The sequence below is a fragment of the Girardinichthys multiradiatus genome, chromosome 2 (genome assembly GCF_021462225.1).
Source record: "Girardinichthys multiradiatus isolate DD_20200921_A chromosome 2, DD_fGirMul_XY1, whole genome shotgun sequence".
Taxonomy (NCBI): domain Eukaryota; kingdom Metazoa; phylum Chordata; class Actinopteri; order Cyprinodontiformes; family Goodeidae; genus Girardinichthys; species Girardinichthys multiradiatus.
Genome location: NC_061795.1, coordinates 26,796,312 through 26,819,571, shown reverse-complemented (window position 1 = coordinate 26,819,571; position 23,260 = coordinate 26,796,312). Strand labels below are relative to the sequence as shown.

The window sequence follows — 23,260 nt, the reverse complement described above, 5'->3', positions numbered from 1 at the left end:
TGATGGCCATTCTTTTCCATCATGAAAACTAGATTCAAAAGGCATTGTCTAACCTTGTCCGGACTGGGCCTCTGGAACTCTCTCCCTGATGATCCTGCAGGCGTCATACACAGGCGTGCAGGGTTCAAACTGCATCGTTTTTACCACATTGCACTGGCGCACACAAATCTTTAATGACAAGGCCACCATCTTGGTGGGTTAGTGTAATGGCCTCACCAGCCTACACACCTTGAAAACACAGAAGCAGAAAGCATAATGTGAGATTCAGAGCAGGAAAATGTGTTTCCCAGTCTGATATTCAAAATAATTGGTTCGTGGTTTGGTGGTAATTTCTAAGGGCATTATGAAAATGTTGACTGTTGAAATAATCAGGCTTTAAAGTGTGCCAGTGAGGTCTCAGAGGCAAAATACACCACCACAAAGCACAGAGCAAATCATCACAATTATCTCCTTGGAGAGATTTGTACCTGTCAATCTGAACATGCATCTGCAGAAAAGCTGCCCAGCAGATCATCATTCTACAGATGTTCGCACAGCAAAGAGGATAAAAGTTTCTGCCTATATGTATAATTAACTGAGTATGTAAAATTACCTGAACAAATAACAAAATGCAGAATGAGGGAAGAAACGTGCAAATCCACCAGGAAAACAGGTGGTTTAAAAAAAATTCAACTGCTGCACTTTTAGTTAGTCTTTTCCTGGCTTGTACAGGTCCTTCTCAAAATATTAGCATATTGTGATAAAGTTCATTATTTTCCATAATGTCATGATGAAAATTTAACATTTATATATTTTAGATTCATTGCACACTAACTGAAATATTTCAGGTCTTTTATTGTCTTAATACGGATGATTTTGGCATACAGCTCATGAAAACCCAAAATTCCTATCTCACAAAATTAGCATATTTCATCCGACCAATAAAAGAAAAGTGTTTTTAATACAAAAAACGTCAACCTTCAAATAATCTTGTACAGTTATGCACTCAATACTTGGTCGGGAATCCTTTTGCAGAAATGACTGCTTCAATGCAGCGTGGCATGGAGGCAATCAGCCTGTGGCACTGCTGAGGTCTTATGGAGGCCCAGGATGCTTCGATAGCGGCCTTTAGCTCATCCAGAGTGTTGGGTCTTGAGTCTCTCAACGTTCTCTTCACAATATCCCACAGATTCTCTATGGGGTTCAGGTCAGGAGAGTTGGCAGGCCAATTGAGCACAGTGATACCATGGTCAGTAAACCATTTACCAGTGGTTTTGGCACTGTGAGCAGGTGCCAGGTCTTGCTGAAAAATGAAATCTTCATCTCTATAAAGCTTTTCAGCAGATGGAAGCATGAAGTGCTCCAAAATCTCCTGATAGCTAGCTGCATTGACCCTGCCCTTGATAAAACACAGTGGACCAACACCAGCAGTTGACACGGCACCCCAGACCATCACTGACTGTGGATACTTGACACTGGACTTCTGGCATTTTGGCATTTCCTTCTCCCCAGTCTTCCTCCAGACTCTGGCACCTTGATTTCCGAATGACATGCAGAATTTGCTTTCATCCAAAAAAAGTACTTTGGACCACTGAGCAACAGTCCAGTGCTGCTTCTCTGTAGCCCAGGTCAGGCGCTTCTGCCGCTATTTCTGGTTCAAAAGTGGCTTGACCTGGGGAATGCGGCACCTGTAGCCCATTTCCTGCACACGCCTGTGCACGGTGGCTCTGGATGTTTCTACTCCAGACTCAGTCCACTGCTTCCGCAGGTCCCCCAAGGTCTGGAATCGGCCCTTCTCCACTCCACAATCTTCCTCAGGGTCCGGTCACCTCTTCTCGTTGTGCAGCGTTTTCTGCCACACTTTTTCCTTCCCACAGACTTCCCACTGAGGTGCCTTGATACAACACTCTGGGAACAGCCTATTCGTTCAGAAATGTCTTTCTGTGTCTTACTCTCTTGCTTGAGGGTGTCAATAGTGGCCTTCTGGACAGCAGTCAGTTCGGCAGTCTTACCCATGATTGGGGTTTTGAGTGATGAACCAGGCTGGGAGTTTTAAAGGCCTCAGGAATCTTTTGCAGGTGTTTAGAGTTAACTCGTTGATTCAGATGATTAGGTTCATAGCTCGTTTAGAGACCCTTTTAATGATATGCTAATTTTGTGAGATAGGAATTTTGGGTTTTCATGAGCTGTATGCCAAAATCATCCGTATTAAGACAATAAAAGACCTGAAATATTTCAGTTAGTGGGAGATGAATCTAAAATATATGAATGTTAAATTTTCATCATGACATTATGGAAAATAATGAACTTTATCACAATATGCTAATATTTTGAGAAGGACCTGTACACTCCTCCACAAGACTTCACAGTTAGTCAAACTTGGTTGTGTTTTATTATGTGCAGCAATTAGGCTGAAATCATTTCAGGTATTCTGGGATCTGTGTTCAAGTACAAGTAAAAAAAAAAAAGGAAGAGGGACTGATTCTGTGAAGGCTTTTTTTCTTTTATCATGTCCTTGACCTTAACTTCAGCACAAAAAGATGGTGTCCAGTGATAAATATGCCATTTATAGACATTGTCTCCCATAGATTTTCATTGATCTGGAATTATATTCTTACAATTTTAATGGATCAAATGGGTATATCAATGTAGATAAAGATGTTCAAGTACCAAAAATTTTGAATTGTTAGATAATGAACACTCGTGATTTACAATGAAAATATAATGAACCAAAAAAATAATTTTGGTAACAGATCACAATAATGCATAAATAAATCATACACAGGAATGTTGTCAAAATGAGACACAAAGCATACTTTGGCGAGCACAAAGAAAGATGGCGCTGGTGTTTGGCTTGTTCAGTCTTGCTCCTCTTTTTATCTTTATTTTATAATCCCTGAGGTCTTTTAAATCAAGGGTAAAAACCAATTTCTTTAGAGGTGCCTTTGATCGTTAAACAATTAATTTCAATCTGTAATCCAACTTTTCTTTACTTTCATTTATTATGCCAACGCTATGTGATTTCTTTTTTTATGTTTTCATTATGTAGAGCATTTGAATTGTCTTGTTGCTGAAATGTACCATATGAAGAAACACGCAATGCCTCATATGACATTTCATCTTTGTCCAAATGATGTTCTCCCTGTGGTGTTCTTTAAAAATGTTTTTCCTGCTATTGACCCTTGTCTTGTAGAAATGTGTAATACCTCACTTTTAACAGGTGCGGTTCCAAGTTCATGCTGTTGTTGAGCCATTATTAAATCTGTTGTTCTAAAATAGGTCTATCAGGTGTAGCTCTGGAGTGGTTTAACTTCTATTCTTCTGGCAGGCATTTCGGTACTTTTGCAAACCAGGTCATGTCAGACTCAAAGAGCTTGCCATTTAGGGTGCCACAGGGCTCAGTCTTAAGACCTCTCATTGTCCCCCTAGGCCAAATAATCAGGCAGTTTACTGATGTTACTTATCCTTTCTATGCTGATCATATTCAGCTCTACTGTTATTTTAAGCCAAACGAATATTTAAATTTTTGATTAACTGTTTTAGTATTGACAACTACTTGCAAGTGAACTCTGATAAGACTGAAACCCTTATTGCCTTTAGAACAGAATGACTGAAACTTAGCAACACCTTGGTGTATTGGCCACCTCTGTCAAACCAAACATCAGAAACCTAGGTATTATTTTTAACTCTGCTTTGTCATTAGAGTGCCATTCTCATGGATTAAATAATATTTCTAAGCTTCGAACTTTGGTGTTTTCGAAAAACTCCTGAATGCATCACTTTCCCATACAGAAAATACCAGGGCATACATTCTGTTGACATGGCGAGCTGAGGGAAATTGTTAAAAAGATCAACTTTAGTATTGCTGCCTTAATTAAAGAGTTAGTAAATTGGTCAAAAATTATAGTACAATGTATTGTGTATTTAGTTGTATTTTATGCCCTGTATTAACAAACCTTTTATTCTGATTTTTGCACTGGTGCCTTCTAGCCCATATAAGGGTTTGTTTGAAACAGTTGTTGTATGACTCTTGTGGGTTTGCATGGTCACATCTCAACTAGAAGATTTTTCAGTTAATTCTTAGCAAAGTACATAAGTAAAATGAACTTCTCTCCCACACAACAGGGACAATTGCCCCGGCTTCTAACATAAATTATAAATGACCACTCATAGCAGGAAGGCTAACATATGGAGTGTGGGTCAACGGAGTTTAAAAATCAGAATTGGCCAAACTTGGTATTGACAGGTCGAAGCTTTACAAAGCTGGATATCGGAAAATTGCCCAACCAAACTGACTGATGCATCCCCAGTACTTAACCAAAATTACTTCTTTGTCTTACTGAGAATATGTCAAAAAATATTCCCTTGAGGACAAAAATGAATCTGTTGAGTCTATTGTGAGTTGGATATAAGGGCAAAAGTTCAAATCACACCAACACAATTCAAAACTCAACCACTTTTTGTTGCAACAAAATTCCCTTCTCATCCACAGTCCCCCTTTCGAGTCATACCAGAGAAGGTCTGAAAAGAACATTTTCTTGTAATGATGGAGTTGTGAATGGGCCTCTGTTATAGTTGAGGGTTCCTCTCTAATAGTTCCTCTTTTTCAAAGAGACACACAGAGGCACACAAAGCAGAGGAGGTAATGCCGCTGCATGAACTCCCATCCATACAAGCTGGCAGAAAAGCCCCTGAGAGTTTTCGTCATCCAGCCGTTTTACAGATGCTCTCTTAATGACAAGCAGTTACTGGACCCAAGACTGACAACACAGTAGGCCTCACAGACATGCACCGAATATCTGAAAACTACTCCACCCCACAGTAAATACACAAATTGCTGTAAATGGTTTCTCAAACCTTCACTTCAACGAAAACGGCAAACATCACTTTTGATGAAAAGCATTTATGATTACTCTGGGTTTAATACAAAATTCTGAGTAGTTTCAACATTATAAATTGTTTCACTCCATACAGATTGCAGAAAAAAACCCATAAAAAATAAAATAAAAAACCCAAAGGGATAATGATAATCCCTGATCTTAGATTAGTGTGAGAAACTCCAGGATCCACATGCAAACACTCCAGCAAGGAACTTCATTAGTTCTGCTCTCTGCCAAGAGATATCTCTTTTGTGTTTCTCTGTAGAATTACTTTATTATATTGTATTACAGTTTCTACATCAAGATTCTACCTTTAGAAGGTAATTTGATCACCTCTGACTTTTAGTGCTCCAAAAGAAAAGAGAGTTAAATAATGTTTTGTTTACTGCATCAAATTTTAAGAGATAACAAGAGTAGTGGGCTGAGGAGTCTAAACATGGACATCTCAACGTAGACCAGACAGGGCAGGAGCCATCTGGACAGGAAACAACTCTAATGAGTGGCTGTGTAGAACTGGCAGCAGAACAGATCTCATGTTCACCAAGTGTGGTGTTTACTGCAGCGGCCTGTCACAAGATAACTGAAGAAGTGGCTAGACTATATCAGTGAGCAAAAATAGTAAAAGCTTGTCCGAACCTTTTCACACTGGAAAAAGACCAGATTATAGTCTAAAGAATTTTCAACACTATTAAACATCAATAAAATTATGCAAATTTGGAGAACGTAATTTCAGTGAGAAGGCAAACATTACTCTTTTTTCGCACTTACTAACCGGCACATATTTTCCCCTGCTGCTTTCTTGGCCATCCTACCACAATGCCTCTGCTCCAGGTATCACATCTGCTATAGGATGTATCTTTACAATTGGCAGAATGTCTGGGTATAGTACTGAAAAAATGTTTCCTCTCCACCTTACAGATTCCTTCATGCTTTACTATTTTTGCTCATACTTAAATGTTTGACATAATTGAGATATATTTGCAGAATGTGCGATGGTGGCGGGGGTTCGTCCTTTAACCGGTGGGTTGCCGGTTCAAACCATCACTCTGTCCGTCTCAGTGGTTGTGTCCTTCATGGTCCGAGTGCCCGGTGGCACAGCTGTGGCTACAATGAAGCCTACTACTGGACTTTGGAGTCCTCGGACTGGCTATACAAGTGCAGGTTATTTTTCCATTTAACCCAACTGAAAGGGTTTTCCAGCACAAAAGGTTTAAGATCACAGCATCTCAACTGAATGTAAGTCTACTCCTGTCAACTAGGTACTCTTAAAAGTTGTTTTTAGAGCAATTCAGAGGTGGACTTGCTGATATGCTTAGGATCATTGTCCTGCAGCATAAATAGATATTACATTCTTGTACCGTTCTGATGATGAAATCATGAACACTTACCTTAATTGAGGCAGGTAAGATCTACAATGCTTTGTAGCCCTTTCCAGACTGATAGACGTAAATAACTACGTGTTTCATAAGTTCTTGAATCTCTTTAGATCGGGTAAAATCTTGAGATACTTCAGCATAATTCATGTTGCCACACAGGTCCTTTCTAAAAGGTTTCTTGATTTTTTTAGGTGTAACAAAAAAAGCAAAAACAGATGGAATCTTTAAAGGGCCTTTCACAGCATTGTATATAGCTGAGGTTTCTGCACCTTTATCATCAATTCGTCCTCAATTCTACACCATCAGAATTTTCATCAGATATAAAACCTGAAGTTGTTTTTATTAGTAATGCTGAGACTATGGCAAAATACAATTCTTAACCCAGAGTTGCTGCTCATGGTCTTCCTCATTTTCATTCCTCTCCCACCTAAAAAAAAAAGCCAGAGTGTCTCCTTGACAAACACATTCAGCAATCGAACAGCAGCCTGAAGAACACACATTTTCCCTGAGCCTTCTGGCAGCCAGCCTATACAGGTCCTTCTCAAAATATTAGCATATTGTGATAAAGTTCATTATTTTCCATAATGTCATGATGAAAATTTAACATTCATATATTTTAGATTCATTGCACACTAACTGAAATCTTTCAGGTCTTTTATTATCTTAATACAGATGATTTTGGCATACAGCTCATGAAAACCCAAAATTCCTATCTCACAAAATTAGCATATCATTAAAAGGTTCTCTAAACGAGCTATGAACCTAATCATCTGAATCAACGAGTTACCTCTAAACACCTGCAAAAGATTCCTGAGGCCTTTAAAACTCCCAGCCTGGTTCATCACTCAAAACCCCAATCATGGGTAAGACTGCCGAACTGACTGCTGTCCAGAAGGCCACTATTGACACCCTCAAGCAAGAGAGTAAGACACAGAAAGAACTTTCTGAACGAATAGGCTGTTCCCAGAGTGTTGTATCAAGGCACCTCAGTGGGAAGTCTGTGGGAAGGAAAAAGTGTGGCAGAAAACGCTGCACAACAAGAAGAGGTGACCGGACCCTGAGGAAGATTGTGGAGAAGGGCCGATTCCAGACCTTGGGGGACCTGCGGAAGCAGTGGACTGAGTCTGGAGTAGAAACATCCAGAGCACCGTGCACAGGCGTGTGCAGGAAATGGGCTACAGGTGCCGCATTCCCCAGGTCAAGCCACTTTTGAACCAGAAATAGCGGCAGAAGCGCCTGACCTGGGCTACAGAGAAGCAGCACTGGACTGTTGCTCAGTGGTCCAAAGTACTTTTTTCGGATGAAAGCAAATTCTGCATGTCATTCGGAAATCAAGGTGCCAGAGTCTGGAGGAAGACTGGGGAGAAGGAAATGCCAAAATGCCAGAAGTCCAGTGTCAAGTACCCACAGTCAGTGATGGTCTGGGGTGCCGTGTCAGCTGCTGGTGTTGGTCCACTGTGTTTTATCAAGGGCAGGGTCAATGCAGCTAGCTATCAGGAGATTTTGGAGCACTTCATGCTTCCATCTGCTGAAAAGCTTTATGGAGATGAAGATTTCATTTTTCAGCACGACCTGGCACCTGCTCACAGTGCCAAAACCACTGGTAAATAGTTTACTGACCATGGTATCACTGTGCTCAATTGGCCTGCCAACTCTCCTGACCTGAACCCCATAGAGAATCTGTGGGATATTGTGAAGAGAACGTTGAGAGACTCAAGACACAACACTCTGGATGAGCTAAAGGCCGCTATCGAAGCATCCTGGGCCTCCATAAGACCTCAGCAGTGCCACAGGCTGATTGCCTCCATGCCACGCCGCATTGAAGCAGTCATTTCTGCCAAAGGATTCCCGACCAAGTATTGAGTGCATAACTGTACATGATTATTTGAAGGTTGACGTTTTTTGTATTAAAAACACTTTTCTTTTATTGGTTGGATGAAATATGCTAATTTTGTGAGATAGGTATTTTGGGTTTTCATGAGCTGTATGCCAAAATCATCCGTATTAAGACAATAAAAGACCTGAAATATTTCAGTTAGTGTGCAATGAATCTAAAATATATGAATGTTAAATTTTCATCATGACATTATGGAAAATAATGAACTTTATCACAATATGCTAATATTTTGAGAAGGACCTGTATGTACAATTTGGAGGTAGGAGCACTTCTCTAGGGCTTTGAGATCTGCACATACCAATCTGTGCTAAAGTAGCCTTACCATTGCATCTTCATTTTAGCTGCTTAGTAATATCTTCTTGTGGCACCTTGAGCAGTGGTGTGACCGCATCTACATAGCAGCAGTGGTGCCAAAAGCATCACAATAAATGAAATTACTCAGAGCACTAATATCCTGGTGCGGGTGTGATTAGGATGCAGGCAGCATGATCACTTCTCCTTCAAAATCTCCAATGATCAAACCACACAGATACATACGCTTCATGAATAACTTACCTCTTCTGTTACTAAATGCTCCAAGAGTCAGGACTCATATATGCTGCCATATATACACAAAATAATCAAAAAACTGTCCTGCACCATCAAAAGTATTAGGAAGTGCACTGTGTTCTTGATGCACACTAGAAGACCTTCTCAGGACCCTGATGACACCATCTAGGATACTACTTGAGAAGGCAACTGGACTTTTCTTGTTCCTTTAAGACATTTCACCTCTCATCCTAAAGGATTTTTTATGATAGGTGAAACAGGAAAAGGTCCCAATGCCTTCTAATAAAGCACTTTGGATTGTCTTGTCCTGGAAGACTGAGAACTCACATCGATCAAAAGACAAGGTCTGTTGTTTCATTAGTGCTATGGGGCCAGCTTCAGGCAATTAGTTGTTAATTAGAGGACAAAGCCTTCATGGCCTATACTAGAGGACCATTAAGGCAAACACATTAAACTGAGACAACCTGAAAACAAACAAGGATTACCTGGTAAATATTTCAATTTATTTACTAAATCAGAAGCTTTACACAAATTCCTGAAAAAATAGTAAAGCCTTGAATGCAAGCGTCTTTTATTGTACTTACACCAACAAGAGGTGTGCCTGTGAATATAAAAACAGCATCTCTGGAATAATAGGCTGATATTACAGCACCTCCACAGCATGCAAAGCTACTGTACTGTAAAGGACAACTATTACATTTTAACAAGCTGTGATGCACCTGAAAATAACTCAAAAGCACAAATGTAATAGTCAGTAAAGCAGCAGAGAGCTGCTGTTTATGATTACTCTACAGAACAATATTTTTTAAGCATGGTAAACTATGTTTATTGTGCAATTTAAAACATATATTGTAGTCCAAGTGGAGGGCTAAGATGAAGTCTGGCATAATCAGTTCCCAAGACTGACGAGAACAGCATCACTAAAGAAAGCTTTCTAGGAGAAAAGATTAAACATATTTCACCACACACACCCTGTAGTCCTATTTCTTTATCCTGTGTTGATACTCTTTGCAAACAGTCATTCAGGGAGAACTGTATTTTTGCAGATCCTCTTGTATCTGTACCCAAAAATAACAATTTATTTTAATTCTAAAAACCAAATCCAACCTTAACACGAAAAGCATGTCACTAGGTCATTTCTCCAGATGTGAATTTTACACATAAATTAAGTATTTGCTGAGCTTGGTATTTTAGCATTTTGTTCCTGAATTAGGATTGTGCAAAATTTAGATAGAAAGAAGACTTCGATTGGTCACTGGACAGGTCACCAGTCCATCACAGAGTAACCCGTAAGGCATGTCTTGATGTAGAAGTTTTGCTAAAATCCGATTTTTCTTGCGTGCTCATTCAAACCACTTATTAAATGCGACCGTCATCAGACTTCAGTCTAAACAGTTCAAGACCCAAAAGTGTCCCGCATGCGCAGAAGAAGAATATTGACGTTACACAGCAGCACACTCTTTGTGGAAGTAATAATGACCACATCATTACAAGACAAAGAAAAGCAGAAGTGTAAGAAAAAAGAGAGCACAACTAATATGGAAGTGTCACAATTCAGATTTTTTTGCAGGTGAAGCGATCGGAATTGGAACATTCTGATTGCCAAGAGAAAGTCGGATCTGGGCCTCTTTGCCTGCAGTGTGAGCATAACCATAGAGACACACGGGACAACCAACCATGCATGCACACATTCATACCAGAGAACAATGTAGATAGACCAATTAACCTTACAATAATTTTTTGGATGGCTGCACGGACACAACATGCAAACTCCATGCAAAAAATCCCCAGCCAGGGATTTGAACCCAGGACCTTTCTGCTGCAAGGCAACAGTGCTACCAACTGCGCCAGCGTGCAGCCCTTATTCGTCACAAATGTGGTAATTGTTCTTATGGTAGTAGAACTGCAATCACCAGACAAGACGATAAAGTAGCGTGGGGCTATTTTAAATTTTAGCCACCTTTTTGGTGTCTCTGTGGAAACAAGGGTTGATATCAGCACCCCTCTATTACATACACGACTAGTCAAATGAGGTAGTCATAGACCCACATCAGCTAACTTATTTAAAAGCAAGCCACCTTTATGAGTCCAGGGAGTTATGTAGCAATAAGGACGCCAGCAAGCAGCAAGATTTAAAATATAAAAATGACTCTGAAATAATTTCAACTTGAAGAGTCAGATATAAAGCATTTGTTTGGCTAACAACAGAATCACTGCACAAAGGTTGTCTGCAATTATTGTCTGAACAAAAATAATAAAGGCAGACCTGTAGCAGAGATTTTATGTGTAGTGCTGATGTCAATGTGTCAGCACACCCCACTCTTGTCGCGCACTGCCAGCATCCTTTTTAAAAGCTTGCAGCTGTGCGGGATATAGGCTCGTATTGACAATGAATTTTGTTATTCCAATGTCTATTTTTTCAATCTTATCATTTTAATGCAGTTTCATTGTAATCCAAATATTATTTGTTTAGTAAACCAGGTTATAGGCAATTCTTTAACAGCCATGATGTTAGACATTAGTCCATTTAACCAATTTTTATGGGTGAATAAAAAACAACCAAAGAAAACACTATTGTGTGACAAACTCACAACCCAACCCAATTGTGTTACATCAATCAATTTCGATCTGTCTGTATTTGACCCAGGACTGGGTAACAAAACAATTTAATTTTGATTATGCTGTTTTAACCCAGCAGTTTTCAAAGAGTATATTTAAGGTGTTGTATTCTGTCAAACTGGGCCTTCTTATTTGTCTTACTGGGTATCAGTGCTTGTTGTATATAACAAAACATTAATTCCATGCTTTTAATTAAGAGCAACTAACATACTACATATATTTTATATCAAAATTTAGAAACTTTACTGTTATGACCCTGTATGAAGAATACACTGTGTTCTCCTGGGTGAAACACACGTTATAATGTAATTCCATGGTAGGGAAACTGACAGAATCTATCAATCTTGCCCTTGTTGCAAGGAGGAAGAGAACATCTCCTCTTACACTAAAAATATCCACTGATGTAGAGCTTCCTGCAGCACTGCTTCAAAGGATCCACAGGAGAAGCAGAACAAAAAAGAAAAGAACAGCAGCTTGTTCCCTATTCTTGAATGCCAATCGCTTTCACTATTACTTGGCAGGGGATTAAAGGAAGATGAGCATTTAGTGATTATTAATTTTTTATTACAGAGCAGTCGGCGCATTAGCCAATAAGATGTTATAGTGACATATATTTGAAGTCAAATGCATTACTGTTTAAGAACTAAAAAGGCTTCTTGAATACAAAATGTTTCATTCTGGGTTTTAAGGAATTGACTTCCCGCTAAATGGAGGCAGAAACAGCCAGCTGAGGAGGAGCACTCCACATAGCAGCTGCAGTTAGTCAAGCAGTCAATGACTTACTCATCTGCAAACTGACTGGGATAATCTGGCTCCTGAATCCTTTCTCAAAGGGAGTGGCTAGCTGCGCTTCCTGCATTTGTTGCTCAAGGATTTCGTTTACATTTTATTGCATGCACTAATGAATGTAGAACCATCCAAAATGAGTCTCAGAAAGACTCCACCCATGAGGATTGCATCATTCTGATAAACCATATTTTAGCTATAAATCCCTTGTCAACTTGAATACATCTGGTTTTCAACTCATGGCAAAATAAGTATGAAATGAATCAGGAGACATATGCATCTGTTACATCAGAGCTAAAACCTACAAAGCCTCTCCATCTTCTGAGTAATATTGCTGTCCTGTATATAGCAGGTGTTAGTCATGCGGCTTTAACTCAGTCATCACGTTTGCCTGTTAACTACTGCTAACTGTATGCCATATGGAAGGTTTGAGGGTTTCCAGATTGAACATACTTCAGCGTTCACACAGAAGGCAATAATTCTCCACAATTACATCCAAATTATAAGGGTTTCAGTCATAACAGGTTTCTGCTACTATTTGCAGTTTATTTAGCACACAAATTAAAATTCTATTGAAAAAACACCAATACGGTATTTATTTAAGCAAAAACCTCAAACACAGCAAATTCATCAGTGTCAAAATGCTGGTGTTAGGCTTTTTCAGAGTGAAGTGTTGATATATTGGTGTTGATTTTGGTAGTACAACTCTCCACTAATAAAACATAAGAGTGTTGGTGTCAAATCACGGAGTTGACGGTATTTAACACCAATGAGTGACACTTTGAACATTTGTTAGCAGCCATTTTCTCACACTCACATGGCGCATGAGAAGGAGAGACTGGTGAGTAAAATTTCACAAATTAGTCGTACCATTGCTACTTTTATTAAAATGTGTTTACGCTGACTTGTTGTTTCTAAATTTGGGGACAGATTAAAATTTATTGGCATTTATAACAAGTTTTTGTCGCCATTTTTTGCTAACTTTAAGCAGACCTGCCCGAACGTTAGCGTTTATTTCATGTCATGTTAAGACATTGTGGGTTAACGTTAAACTAAATTCCTCTTTAAATATAGTTTTGAACAATTTAGTTTAAGTAGCCAATTAATTTTAAATGTTTTTTCTAAACATCCTCAGTCGTGTAGCGGGTGTTAGGGTTAGGGGTTAGGGTGAGGGTTAAGGGTTAGGGTGAGTGTTAGGGGTTAGGGTTAATATTTAACACTAAGAGTTTATTAGACAACACTGTCACAGTGTTAATAATTTTAAGTCATCCTGTAGTGTTAATATTTAACACTGTAAGAGTTTGTTAAGCAACACTGCCTAGTGTTAATAATTTTAACTAAATAAAAAGTGTTAATTTAACACTTTGCCAGTGGTTCCCATATAAACCCTGGGAAAATGTTCATTTTAACTCTGAGGGTGTTAAATTTGCGATTTCAGATTTGCTGTGAAGAGCAACACATAAAATCACAACAGAAAACAATTTGCATATAACTGTTTACCTCTTGCCACAGCTGCAACGCATCATATCCATGATGACATAAAGTTGGCGAGCAGATAGGATGTTTAAACCAGAGGTGAATCGAGAGGAAGGCTGGTAACCTCAATCGGACAAGTTTCACACTTAACTGCCAAAACCAGTTATCGGTTATGCAGAAACAAAAAAAAATCTGATGTTTTAAGTCAGTGAATGCGCCATACACAAGCGATAAAATAATACACTAACAGCCCTCTTCCGTTTCGGAGTTATCTCTGAGGGAGGAGACTCAAAACGATTGCTGCCAAGTTAACAAGTCGATGCAATCAACTATCCATGGAGGCTATATGGACAATTGCTTAGAAGTCAATGACTTGATGCATTTGGCTAGGCTTCTTTCGAAAGAAAATTTTACCAATTGGCATTTTTAACTCAATTTGATTTAATTGTATTATAACTAAGATCACATTGTTATGTGTGAAATTGATTTTGAATCTGTCTTTATGATTGCATTTTTGATTATATATTTCTCTAAATAAATTCCACAAATTCAATATGTTTATCATGAAATAAGCCTTTGGAGGACATACTTTTGAATTGGTGCTAAATAAATAAACAGTTCTGAAATTAACTGAAAATGTTGCCATTTTTATTATGAGGGTGTTTAAAGATTAAGTCAGGGAAATTAAAAAAGGTGTAAAAGCCTGGATTTCTGTTTCTTGCTTTCAATAGGGCAGCTACTTTGAGGCAGTGAATGAGACTTTCAGCAGATAACAGGATGGTTGAATGCATTACAACATTGCTTTGTTTTATCTTTTTGTGCTGTCAGCCTTTATCTGGTAAGGACCATGCTGGATTTGGAAATGTTGGGAGCATTAGAGTAAGGATCTGCATTCTCTAGGGAGTGCACATGGAAAATGCTGCACCTAGTTACCAATGCTAGATATCCTAAAATGTCAACAACCTAATGTTTTCTTTGTTTAAAAACAATAGTAAAGTTTGAACACCCTCTAAAGCATATCCTCTCTCCCACATGGTGGCAGATTGCCTTTGCACCTAACATAGATAAATAATGACCACTGAGGGCAGCAAGGACAGAAAAAACAAAAATCTTTTGAAAGTTTTCAAAAATAAAATTTGAATAACTAAATTGATACTGGGAGGCGAAAGCTTTACAAAACTGGATTTTGACCCAATACATTTTAATCACTGCAGTGACTCATAGACTATATATTGAACCAGATTCCTGAAATGGAACCACTCAGAAACAGAACATTTTGTGTAGTTCCATTACTATTTTCTAACAATTAAACATAAAATATCAGAGAAAAAATACATCTGGTGAATATATATATATATATTCATATTTAAATAATTAGCATAAGTGGGCTGCACGGTTGTGCAGTCGGTAGCACTGTTGCCTTGCAGCAAGACGGTCCTGGGTTCGACTCCCGTCCAGGGGTCTTTCTGCGTGGAGTTTGCATGTCTCCCAGTGCATGCGTGGGTTCTCACCGGGTACTCCGTCTTCCTCCCACAGTCCAAAAACCTGGTAGGCAACCCTAGGTTAATTAGTCTCTCTAAATTGCCCTTAGGTGTGAATGAGTGTGTGCATGGTAGTTGTCTTTGCATGTCCTGTATGTCTCTGTGTTGCCCTGCGATGGACAGGCAACCTGTCCAGGGTGTACCCTGCCTCTCGCCCGTAGACTGCTGAAGATAGGCACCAGCTTCCCGGTGACCCACTATGGAAGAAGCGGTATAGAAGATGAATGAATAAATGAATAATTAGCATAAGTAAGCCATCGTCAGAATGCTTCAATTTAGAAGATGATAGGTGACAATATTGTGTCTATTCAGTTTGACATAGTGCCACGTTTTACATTTATGCATAAGTGTTGGCTATTAGCAGCTGGTGAATACGCAGCTGTGTTAGAAAATGTTGTACCATAGCACATGAAACAATACATGCCACTGGCACATCTATGCAAATTGGGAATATTAGAAAAAAACAACTCAGGGGATGTACATGGAAATCTGTTACAAAACAAATATTTCCAAAGATGACAAAGTCATACCAGCTGAAAGCTGTTGGTTGCTCTACATCAGAGTGATTAAAGAGAGGCAGGAACACATTTCCCAGCAATCAGTGGAAACATATTTAAGCACAAAGCAGACCAAGCTCTCGAAATCGTTGCACCACACATACAAGGGTCACAATTAAGATGCCAAACCCTGATCTCAGTATCTCATCACCATACCCCGTTTCTGTCTCTAACACTGAATTAATGCAGCCTTTTCTCAAAGGGACAGATTGCTTACTTAATCATCCTATTCTAAGAAAAAAATGTAAAAATTAACATCATAAGTCTTTAATAAACCATACAATCGATCATGTCAAGTCAAGTCAGGTTTATTTATATATCGCTTTTCAGCAACAGGGCACTCTAACTGCTAGGGCTACATGAGCGCTTTATGTTGGAGCTTGTAGCACAGAAAAAGCAGTATAATGTTGTCGTAAAAAGGGAGTTTTTACTCTCTTTCCTCCCTGTGCACCACCGGATCCTTTTCTCTCCAGTTCTGTATAAAATCAAGATTTAAAGCCAAATGATCAGTGTACAGAGTATATAATTGAACAGATACAGAGCGACATTCACCTTTGGTACCGGGCTCCCCTCAGCCCAATCTTAGGGATGAAACAAGAGGAGCAAAGAATGGAGTGTGAGTCCTGCTTTTATCTATGCCTGTTCTTAACCCTCCTAAAGGGTGTCATCCTCTTGTATCAGTTTATCCTTGACTATGTGTTGCATCTTATGTGATATCAATAGTTATGTTGTGTAAGCTGTAGCAGTGAGCGGTGCGGCAGATAAGCAACAAGGGCAGAGATATTTAATTAGGACAGCAAAAAGATGATTAGAAAAGGCCACAGAATCATACATCCATAACAATGTGTAGGGGGTGTTAGTGAATGTGGAAATTTATAAAAAAATAAAAAAAATCACCATCATTAACTTTGAATGCAAACTTTTCAGACTTCACTAACTTAAATCTTCCCAATGAATCATGCTGCAGTGAAAATGAGAAAGAGGTGAACCTCTTAAACCCTTGGCTTAGTATATGCTGCCTGAAATGTCATTTCCTCCAAATCAGGTGACTCCTATCTCCTGCTGAGCCTCGTTCTCACACTCCAGCAACTGGCTGACCCACAGCACTTGCATGCTGATTACAGTATCGAGAGCAGTGGAATGGAACATACACCAGCTTAACTCCATAGTGTGATACACCAAAGGACTATATCAACATTCAACATCCTCTGGCATGCTGTACGGGAAGAATTAAGACACAGAGTGGATTCACTCTTCCAGCTCTTTAAGCAAGGTTTTTAATGGATTCAGAAGCACAACATCTTAGCAGGACATTTTAAAAGTCAAACCTCACCTTCCTTTTGATGTATAACCATTTTAAAGAGGTATTTGTAACATCAAAATCCTTCTGCTGAAAGTGGGAAAAACCGTGTTGCTGAATGGTTAAGGGAGAGGCCATGTTTTCAGCCCATTGTTTCCAGCTCAGCAATTCTGCCCACCGTTGTCATGACTGCTGCTGTGCCCACCTTTTCCTGGACATATAAGGCTGGACAACAGCAGTAAACTCCTCTCTACCCTCAGGTCAAGGCCCACACTCCATCATAATCTGGGTGTTGGATACACTCAGCAAAGATATAAGGATTTCAGCTAAGTCTCCTTTCAAACGTCAAGCAGACAGGGAATAAGAGAGGTTTGACGATATAAAGGGCTGTCTCGTCTGTCAACATGACTATTCAATCCTGTTTTTATCCACAAATCCTCACAGTTATTCTGTCAGAGATCATGGAAATATTCAGCAGAAAAAGATTGATCGAGCAGACTTTGATTCACTTTGACAGTGTAACGGAAAAATGAAAATACCTCCCTGTGAAAGAGTCACCTTTACCACTTTAGTGTAGTTTTAGCAAAGAAACTGCATTCTGTGTGGAGTGATCCCCAGTGAGAATGTACTTGTTTGAAATATTGTCAACTGATCCATTGATTCATATATCACAGAAAGATTTACCCCTGAAACTACAAACGTAGACAGAAAATCCTTAAAGGGATAGTCCAGGATTTGTGAAGAGATGTTCCACTGAAAGGTTATAAGCAGATATAAATACCTTACCTGGCATGGTTAACTCTCCTGGCATCTTTATTATAAATGCAAATTAGTTGGTCCCACAGGCTGCAGCCAACGACTAGTATAAGAGTGGCCAAGACGAATACAATGTTACAACTCCAGTCTCAAAAATATCATGCAAATGCTGTTTTATAAACCTGAAACGGTTGTCATGTTTGCAGTGAGCAAGTAGCAGGGAGGCTGAAAAATATTTACACTGGAAATGGAGATAGACAGTCATATTTAATATAGTCACATTCAATAAATTAGAATATTCTTAAAATGTCAATTTATTTCAGTAACTCAATTAACTAAGCAAAACATATATAGACTATTACATATGAACTAATTATGTGAATTATGACAATTTTCCGCTAATGAAAACACAATATTGTTAATACAGAAATGTGGGCTTAATGAAAAGTATGTTTAATACCTGCCTAAAGGTTGTTATTTTCAAAAGCTAGTTTTAGTCTGAAAAATGAGCCTCATCGAAACGCATATTCTAATTTATTGAATATGACTGTAAATGTGCATTAATGTTAAAAGAAAAATGATAAAAAGAACTGTTAATGTTGAAATTTTAAATGAATGGGAGTGCTTTTTATTTTGTCTTTGTCACTATATAGTTCACACCTGTACATTTCTCCACTCCTTCACTGTATACCAACCTGTATACCAGTCTGAAACTGGATTTATATTCATCGGCATGTGTGTAAATAACAGCTCAATGCAAACATTACAACATAGAACAATTAAATAGCATTTGTATAAACTTTTGTATGACTATTTTTGGGACTGAAGTTGTTTTAAGATTGTAGAAATATATTTTGGTCTTGGGGTCTTGCAGTCTCTGGGACCAAGTAATATATATTTATACCAAATGAAAATGCCAAGAGAGTTATCTACTGTAGGTTAGACATTAACTGGATAAAACCAACAGAATTTCACTTTACAAATTGTGAAATATCTGTTTTAATGAGGAAAATTTTCCATCGAGTAAATTAATGAACTGGCTCTCTAAAAAAATAGTACCTTCCAAAAATGAATGACATGTAAACATGAAAACGACTATAACAAATTCGAGCAAACTCTGCAAATCCCACATAAAAAAAAAAAAAAAGAATAGAAAGAAAAACATTATTAGAATTGGGACTACATTCCAACTGTGGTATCATTGTTTGATTCCTTGCAGCTTTGTTTTTCTCCCAGCAAGAACTGGAGAATCAAATGTTTAAATTGGCTGGAAGAGAAGTATACAACAACTTGTCTTCACACACTTCAGAAAGTTTTTCATGCAGAGGCTGCCTGCAGGAGACCTGCCGAAAACGTGGGTGTCTTAACTGAAGAACAATTTCAAAAGAGCTTTGTGCTTGTAACACAGTTTTTTTTTTATTGTTGCTCCTCTGGTATGAACATTTCTAAAAAAGAGATAAACATCTTTTAATTAAGTGAAAGTATTCTCAAGTACTGAAAAGTAGTAGAACAAGTTCAATCGATCTTACTGATCTTGCAACACAAGCACAAGAGTACAGATCTCCGTTCCCACCGTTCTCAGTGGATTTCCATCCATAGACCAAAAGTGTTTCCGATTACAAGAAACAAACATTTCTGGCTCAAATCAGCCTCATAAACATCTGGCCAATGAACCACAGAGGCAAACACAATGTGGAAGTTCTTGGTATATTGTCCAACACAGTCAACTGAAGAGAGCTACACAGGTTGCCTAAAGTATAAATGCTTCAGAACCAATAGCTATGGGGATGAAGGAAACCACAGCTATGTAGGACTTTTCACTTTCACTTGGAGCTGTGCAAACTCTAGCAAAGTGATGACACATCTAAAACCTAAAAATAATGAAAGTATGAAACACAATTGGCCTTTCCATTAAAATAATAGTTCATGTTAAAACATACTTATCTGAAACAATAAAAGCCCTTTGAGTCACACCTACTAAAGCTGAAAGGTAGTACCATATAAAGAAGAGAATGTAACATCTGTACACAACCCAATGGAACTCACTGAATATTTTTCTGACAGAAAAACATCAATTTTAACTGGATTATGCAATATGCTAGGCAGGGCACAGAGATAGGGTGAGGAGCTCAGCCATCCGGGAGGGGCTCGGAGCAGAGCCGCTGCTCCTCCACATCGAGAGGTGTTCCAGACACGTCCCACCGGGAGGAGGCCAAGGGGACAGCCCAGGACACGTTGGAGGAACTATGTCTCTCGCCTGGCCTGGGAACGCCTTGGGCTCCCCCCGAAGGGGGTGGAGGAGGTGTCCAGGGAGAGGGACGTCTGGGTGTCTCTGCTGAGTCTGCTGCCCCCGCGACCCGGTCCCGGATAAGCAGAAGACAATGAGTACGAGTACGAATGTGGGGCCAAACATTGACCAAACAGAAAACAGATGTTGTGAGCACTTTTGAAACAAGGTAATCTATGCAGGAACTATGGGTAAATTCCAAAGAAAAAATCCCAGGTAGTGAAGACAGATTTTTTTTCTCATCCACATAAAAAGGGTCTCTCTGTTGGAAATATTTCACCCACCATAAGCAGTCTCTCCGTGAAACACTTTCTGGCACAGGTAAACATTGGAATCTGGATTTAAGCGAAGGAACAATCCAAAGCTGAAGGATGAAGACATCACACATTCATGCCACAATTGTAGCCATGGTATAGGTGGCTACAACCTATAGCTTGAACAGAGTCAACAGCCAGATCATTGATGTGACTGTACGGGAGTTGTTTGTGAGCATAAAAGTTATCAGCTGAGAAAAGCCTTTTTTTTTTATTGATTAATTACTGAACAGCATTCTTTTTTCTGTGCCTGAACCAAATTACCCAAATGAAGGAGAGAATGTTTAAATGCAGTTGTTGGTTGAACATCATAACTTCGTTCCAAACCACCACATGTGTAGTATTTGCTTAAAGTGCATGTGACATCGAATTTTCATGATAAATCCAACTACATTTATGGAAAGGAAATATTGATAAAATATAAAATATTTTAAAAGGTAAACTCATGCCACTAAAATGAACAGTTGTTAAGATATATGGTCATATATTTAACTAAAAAGGCATTTCCAGGCTACTCCTTTGCGATTTGTGGTGCTCTTTTATGACATCAAAGGGGAATCACTGCACGTAAACTGACTTCTGGTAAAATGGCTCACAACACAAACAGCAGCAACAAATCTGATATGTCTTTAGATATATTTCTGTCACTATCACCGAGAGACGCAGCTTCTATCAGATGGCAGAGCACAAGTGCTGTGGCGTGCAGACATCCATCTAATTCGACCAGATTCTATTTTCGCTGGATGCCGGAGCATGGCTGGAGTCAATATGCATGAATTATACCGCACCACCAGGAAATAGAACAAGCACAACATCCGGATTTTATAGATAATTCACCAAAGACGGACTAGATCTTGCTATATTGATAAATACACACATATGTACAAGTATATATGTATAATATGTACAAGTACATATATATGTACAAGTGTATTTATTTGCAGTTATCAATGGCTTTTATCGCACACTCATGTATGGTTGTTGGGAGCTCCTCCAGGCTTCGGAGCACACCGGACCAGACCGGAGCAGATACAGTGTGAATCCAGGGTTACAGTAAATACGGCACTGAGTAAAACAACCAGAGGCGAAGCTAAGCAGCATGGAGCAGCAGACACAAGGGATGATTCAAGATCTGAAGACACTACCTGGTGTGTCATTTTTTTAAGTTATCTTAGAGAATCTAATCTTTAGAGAAACATTTATTTAAATATTTCATATGTGTGTGTAATTTATCTTATTTTAATAATAATAATTTTGGATTTTTAATTCTTAACAATAACTACTGATATCTAAATGTTCTCTTGTGACAAGAAAATGTTCTTACCTGCTGAGCCTTGATCCATTTAGCAACAGCAACCTTTCCTTTGGCGATCTTTTCCAATCAGATGCATTGAACTGGCTGTAGCATCTTCTTTCAACATTCTCCTTTGTCTGGTAGATATCCTGACCTCTGACCTAATTTCTCTTGTGAATTCAGAGGTTTCTTGTTCAAAGCAGTTTGCCGAGAAGTACTCTGATCACAACTGGCTGTGCTTGGTGGGACCAGCCCATCTGCCCCTCGTTAGTTTTCCAGCTCTGATGCAGGCAGCTTTGATCCTCTTCATTTCAGGAAAGTAGTGCAGACTAACAGCTAGTGTCATAGTATTGCTGCCACCACCAGCAATGCACCATTTCACCATATTAACACGCAACTTGGCTTCTTCCTGAACAGTTTATCATTGATGATCACACAATGAATGATCAAAGACTTCCCCTTAAATGTAATTTCTGGGCGACTTTGGACTTGCAAAATTTAACATTGAAATATGCTTATTTTGTATCACAATTGTCTTTAATCACGTCTTTAATCCTAATATAATGTCAATTACTGCCCAGTTCCTTCAATATATAGATATATATATATAGTTTTCTTTCAATTTCTGCATATGTGGGAAAATCGTGTCACAGGCATTTTAAGGTGTCACTTCAGGGCCAAACATGTGAGAAAAATAACAGTAGACATACAGGGGTTGGACAATGAAACTGAAACACCTGGTTTTAGACCACAATAATTTATTAGTATGGTGTAGGGCCTTCTTTTGCGGTCAATACAGCGTCAATTCGTCTTGGGAATGACATATACAAGTCCTGCACAGTGGTCAGAGGGATTTTAAGCCATTCTTCTTGCAGGATAGTGGCCAGGTCACTACGTGATACTGGTGGAGGAAAACGTTTCCTGACTCGCACCTCCAAAACACCCCAAAGTGGCTCAATAATATTTAGATCTGGTGACTGTGCAGGCCATGGGAGATGTTCAACTTCACTTTCATGTTCATCAAACCAATCTTTCACCAGTCTTGCTGTGTGTATTGGTGCATTGTCATCCTGATACACGGCACCGCCTTCAGGATACAATGTTTGAACCATTGGATGCACATGGTCCTCAAGAATGGTTCGGTAGTCCTTGGCAGGGACGCGCCCATCTAGCACAAGTATTGGGCCAAGGGAATTCCATGATATGGCAGCCCAAACAATCACTGATCCACCCCCCCATGCTTCACTCTGGGCATGCAACAGTCTGGGTGGTACGCTTCTCTGGGACTTCTCCACACCGTAACTGGGGAAAACAGTAAAGTTGGACTCATCAGAGAACAATACATGTTTCACATTGTCCACAGCCCAAGATTTGCGCTCCTTGCACCATTGAAACCGACATTTGGCATTGGCATGAGTGACCAAAGGTTTGGCTATAGCAGCCCGGCCATGTATATTGACCCTGTGGAGCTCCTGACAGACAGTTCTGGTGGAAACAGGAGAGTTGAGGTGCACATTTAATTCTGCCGTGATTTGGGCAGCCGTGGTTTTATGTTTTTTGGATACAATCCGGGTTAGCACCCGAACATCCCTTTCAGACAGCTTCCTCTTGCGTCCACAGTTAATCCTGTTGGATGTGGTTCGTCTTTC

At 39.2% G+C, this 23,260-nt stretch overlaps 1 protein-coding gene across 1 annotated transcript in view; it reads right to left on the bottom strand.

The window, feature by feature from the left end:
• The window catches only part of tln2b (talin 2b), a 152,366-nt gene that overhangs the window by 95,285 nt on the left and 33,821 nt on the right, over positions 1 to 23,260 (bottom strand). Inside the window, exon 2 of the mRNA XM_047391363.1 lies at positions 54 to 228. Coding sequence (XP_047247319.1) covers positions 54 to 189 — 136 coding nt within the window. The 5' untranslated portion in view covers positions 190 to 228. The remainder of the gene's footprint in view (positions 1 to 53; positions 229 to 23,260) is intronic.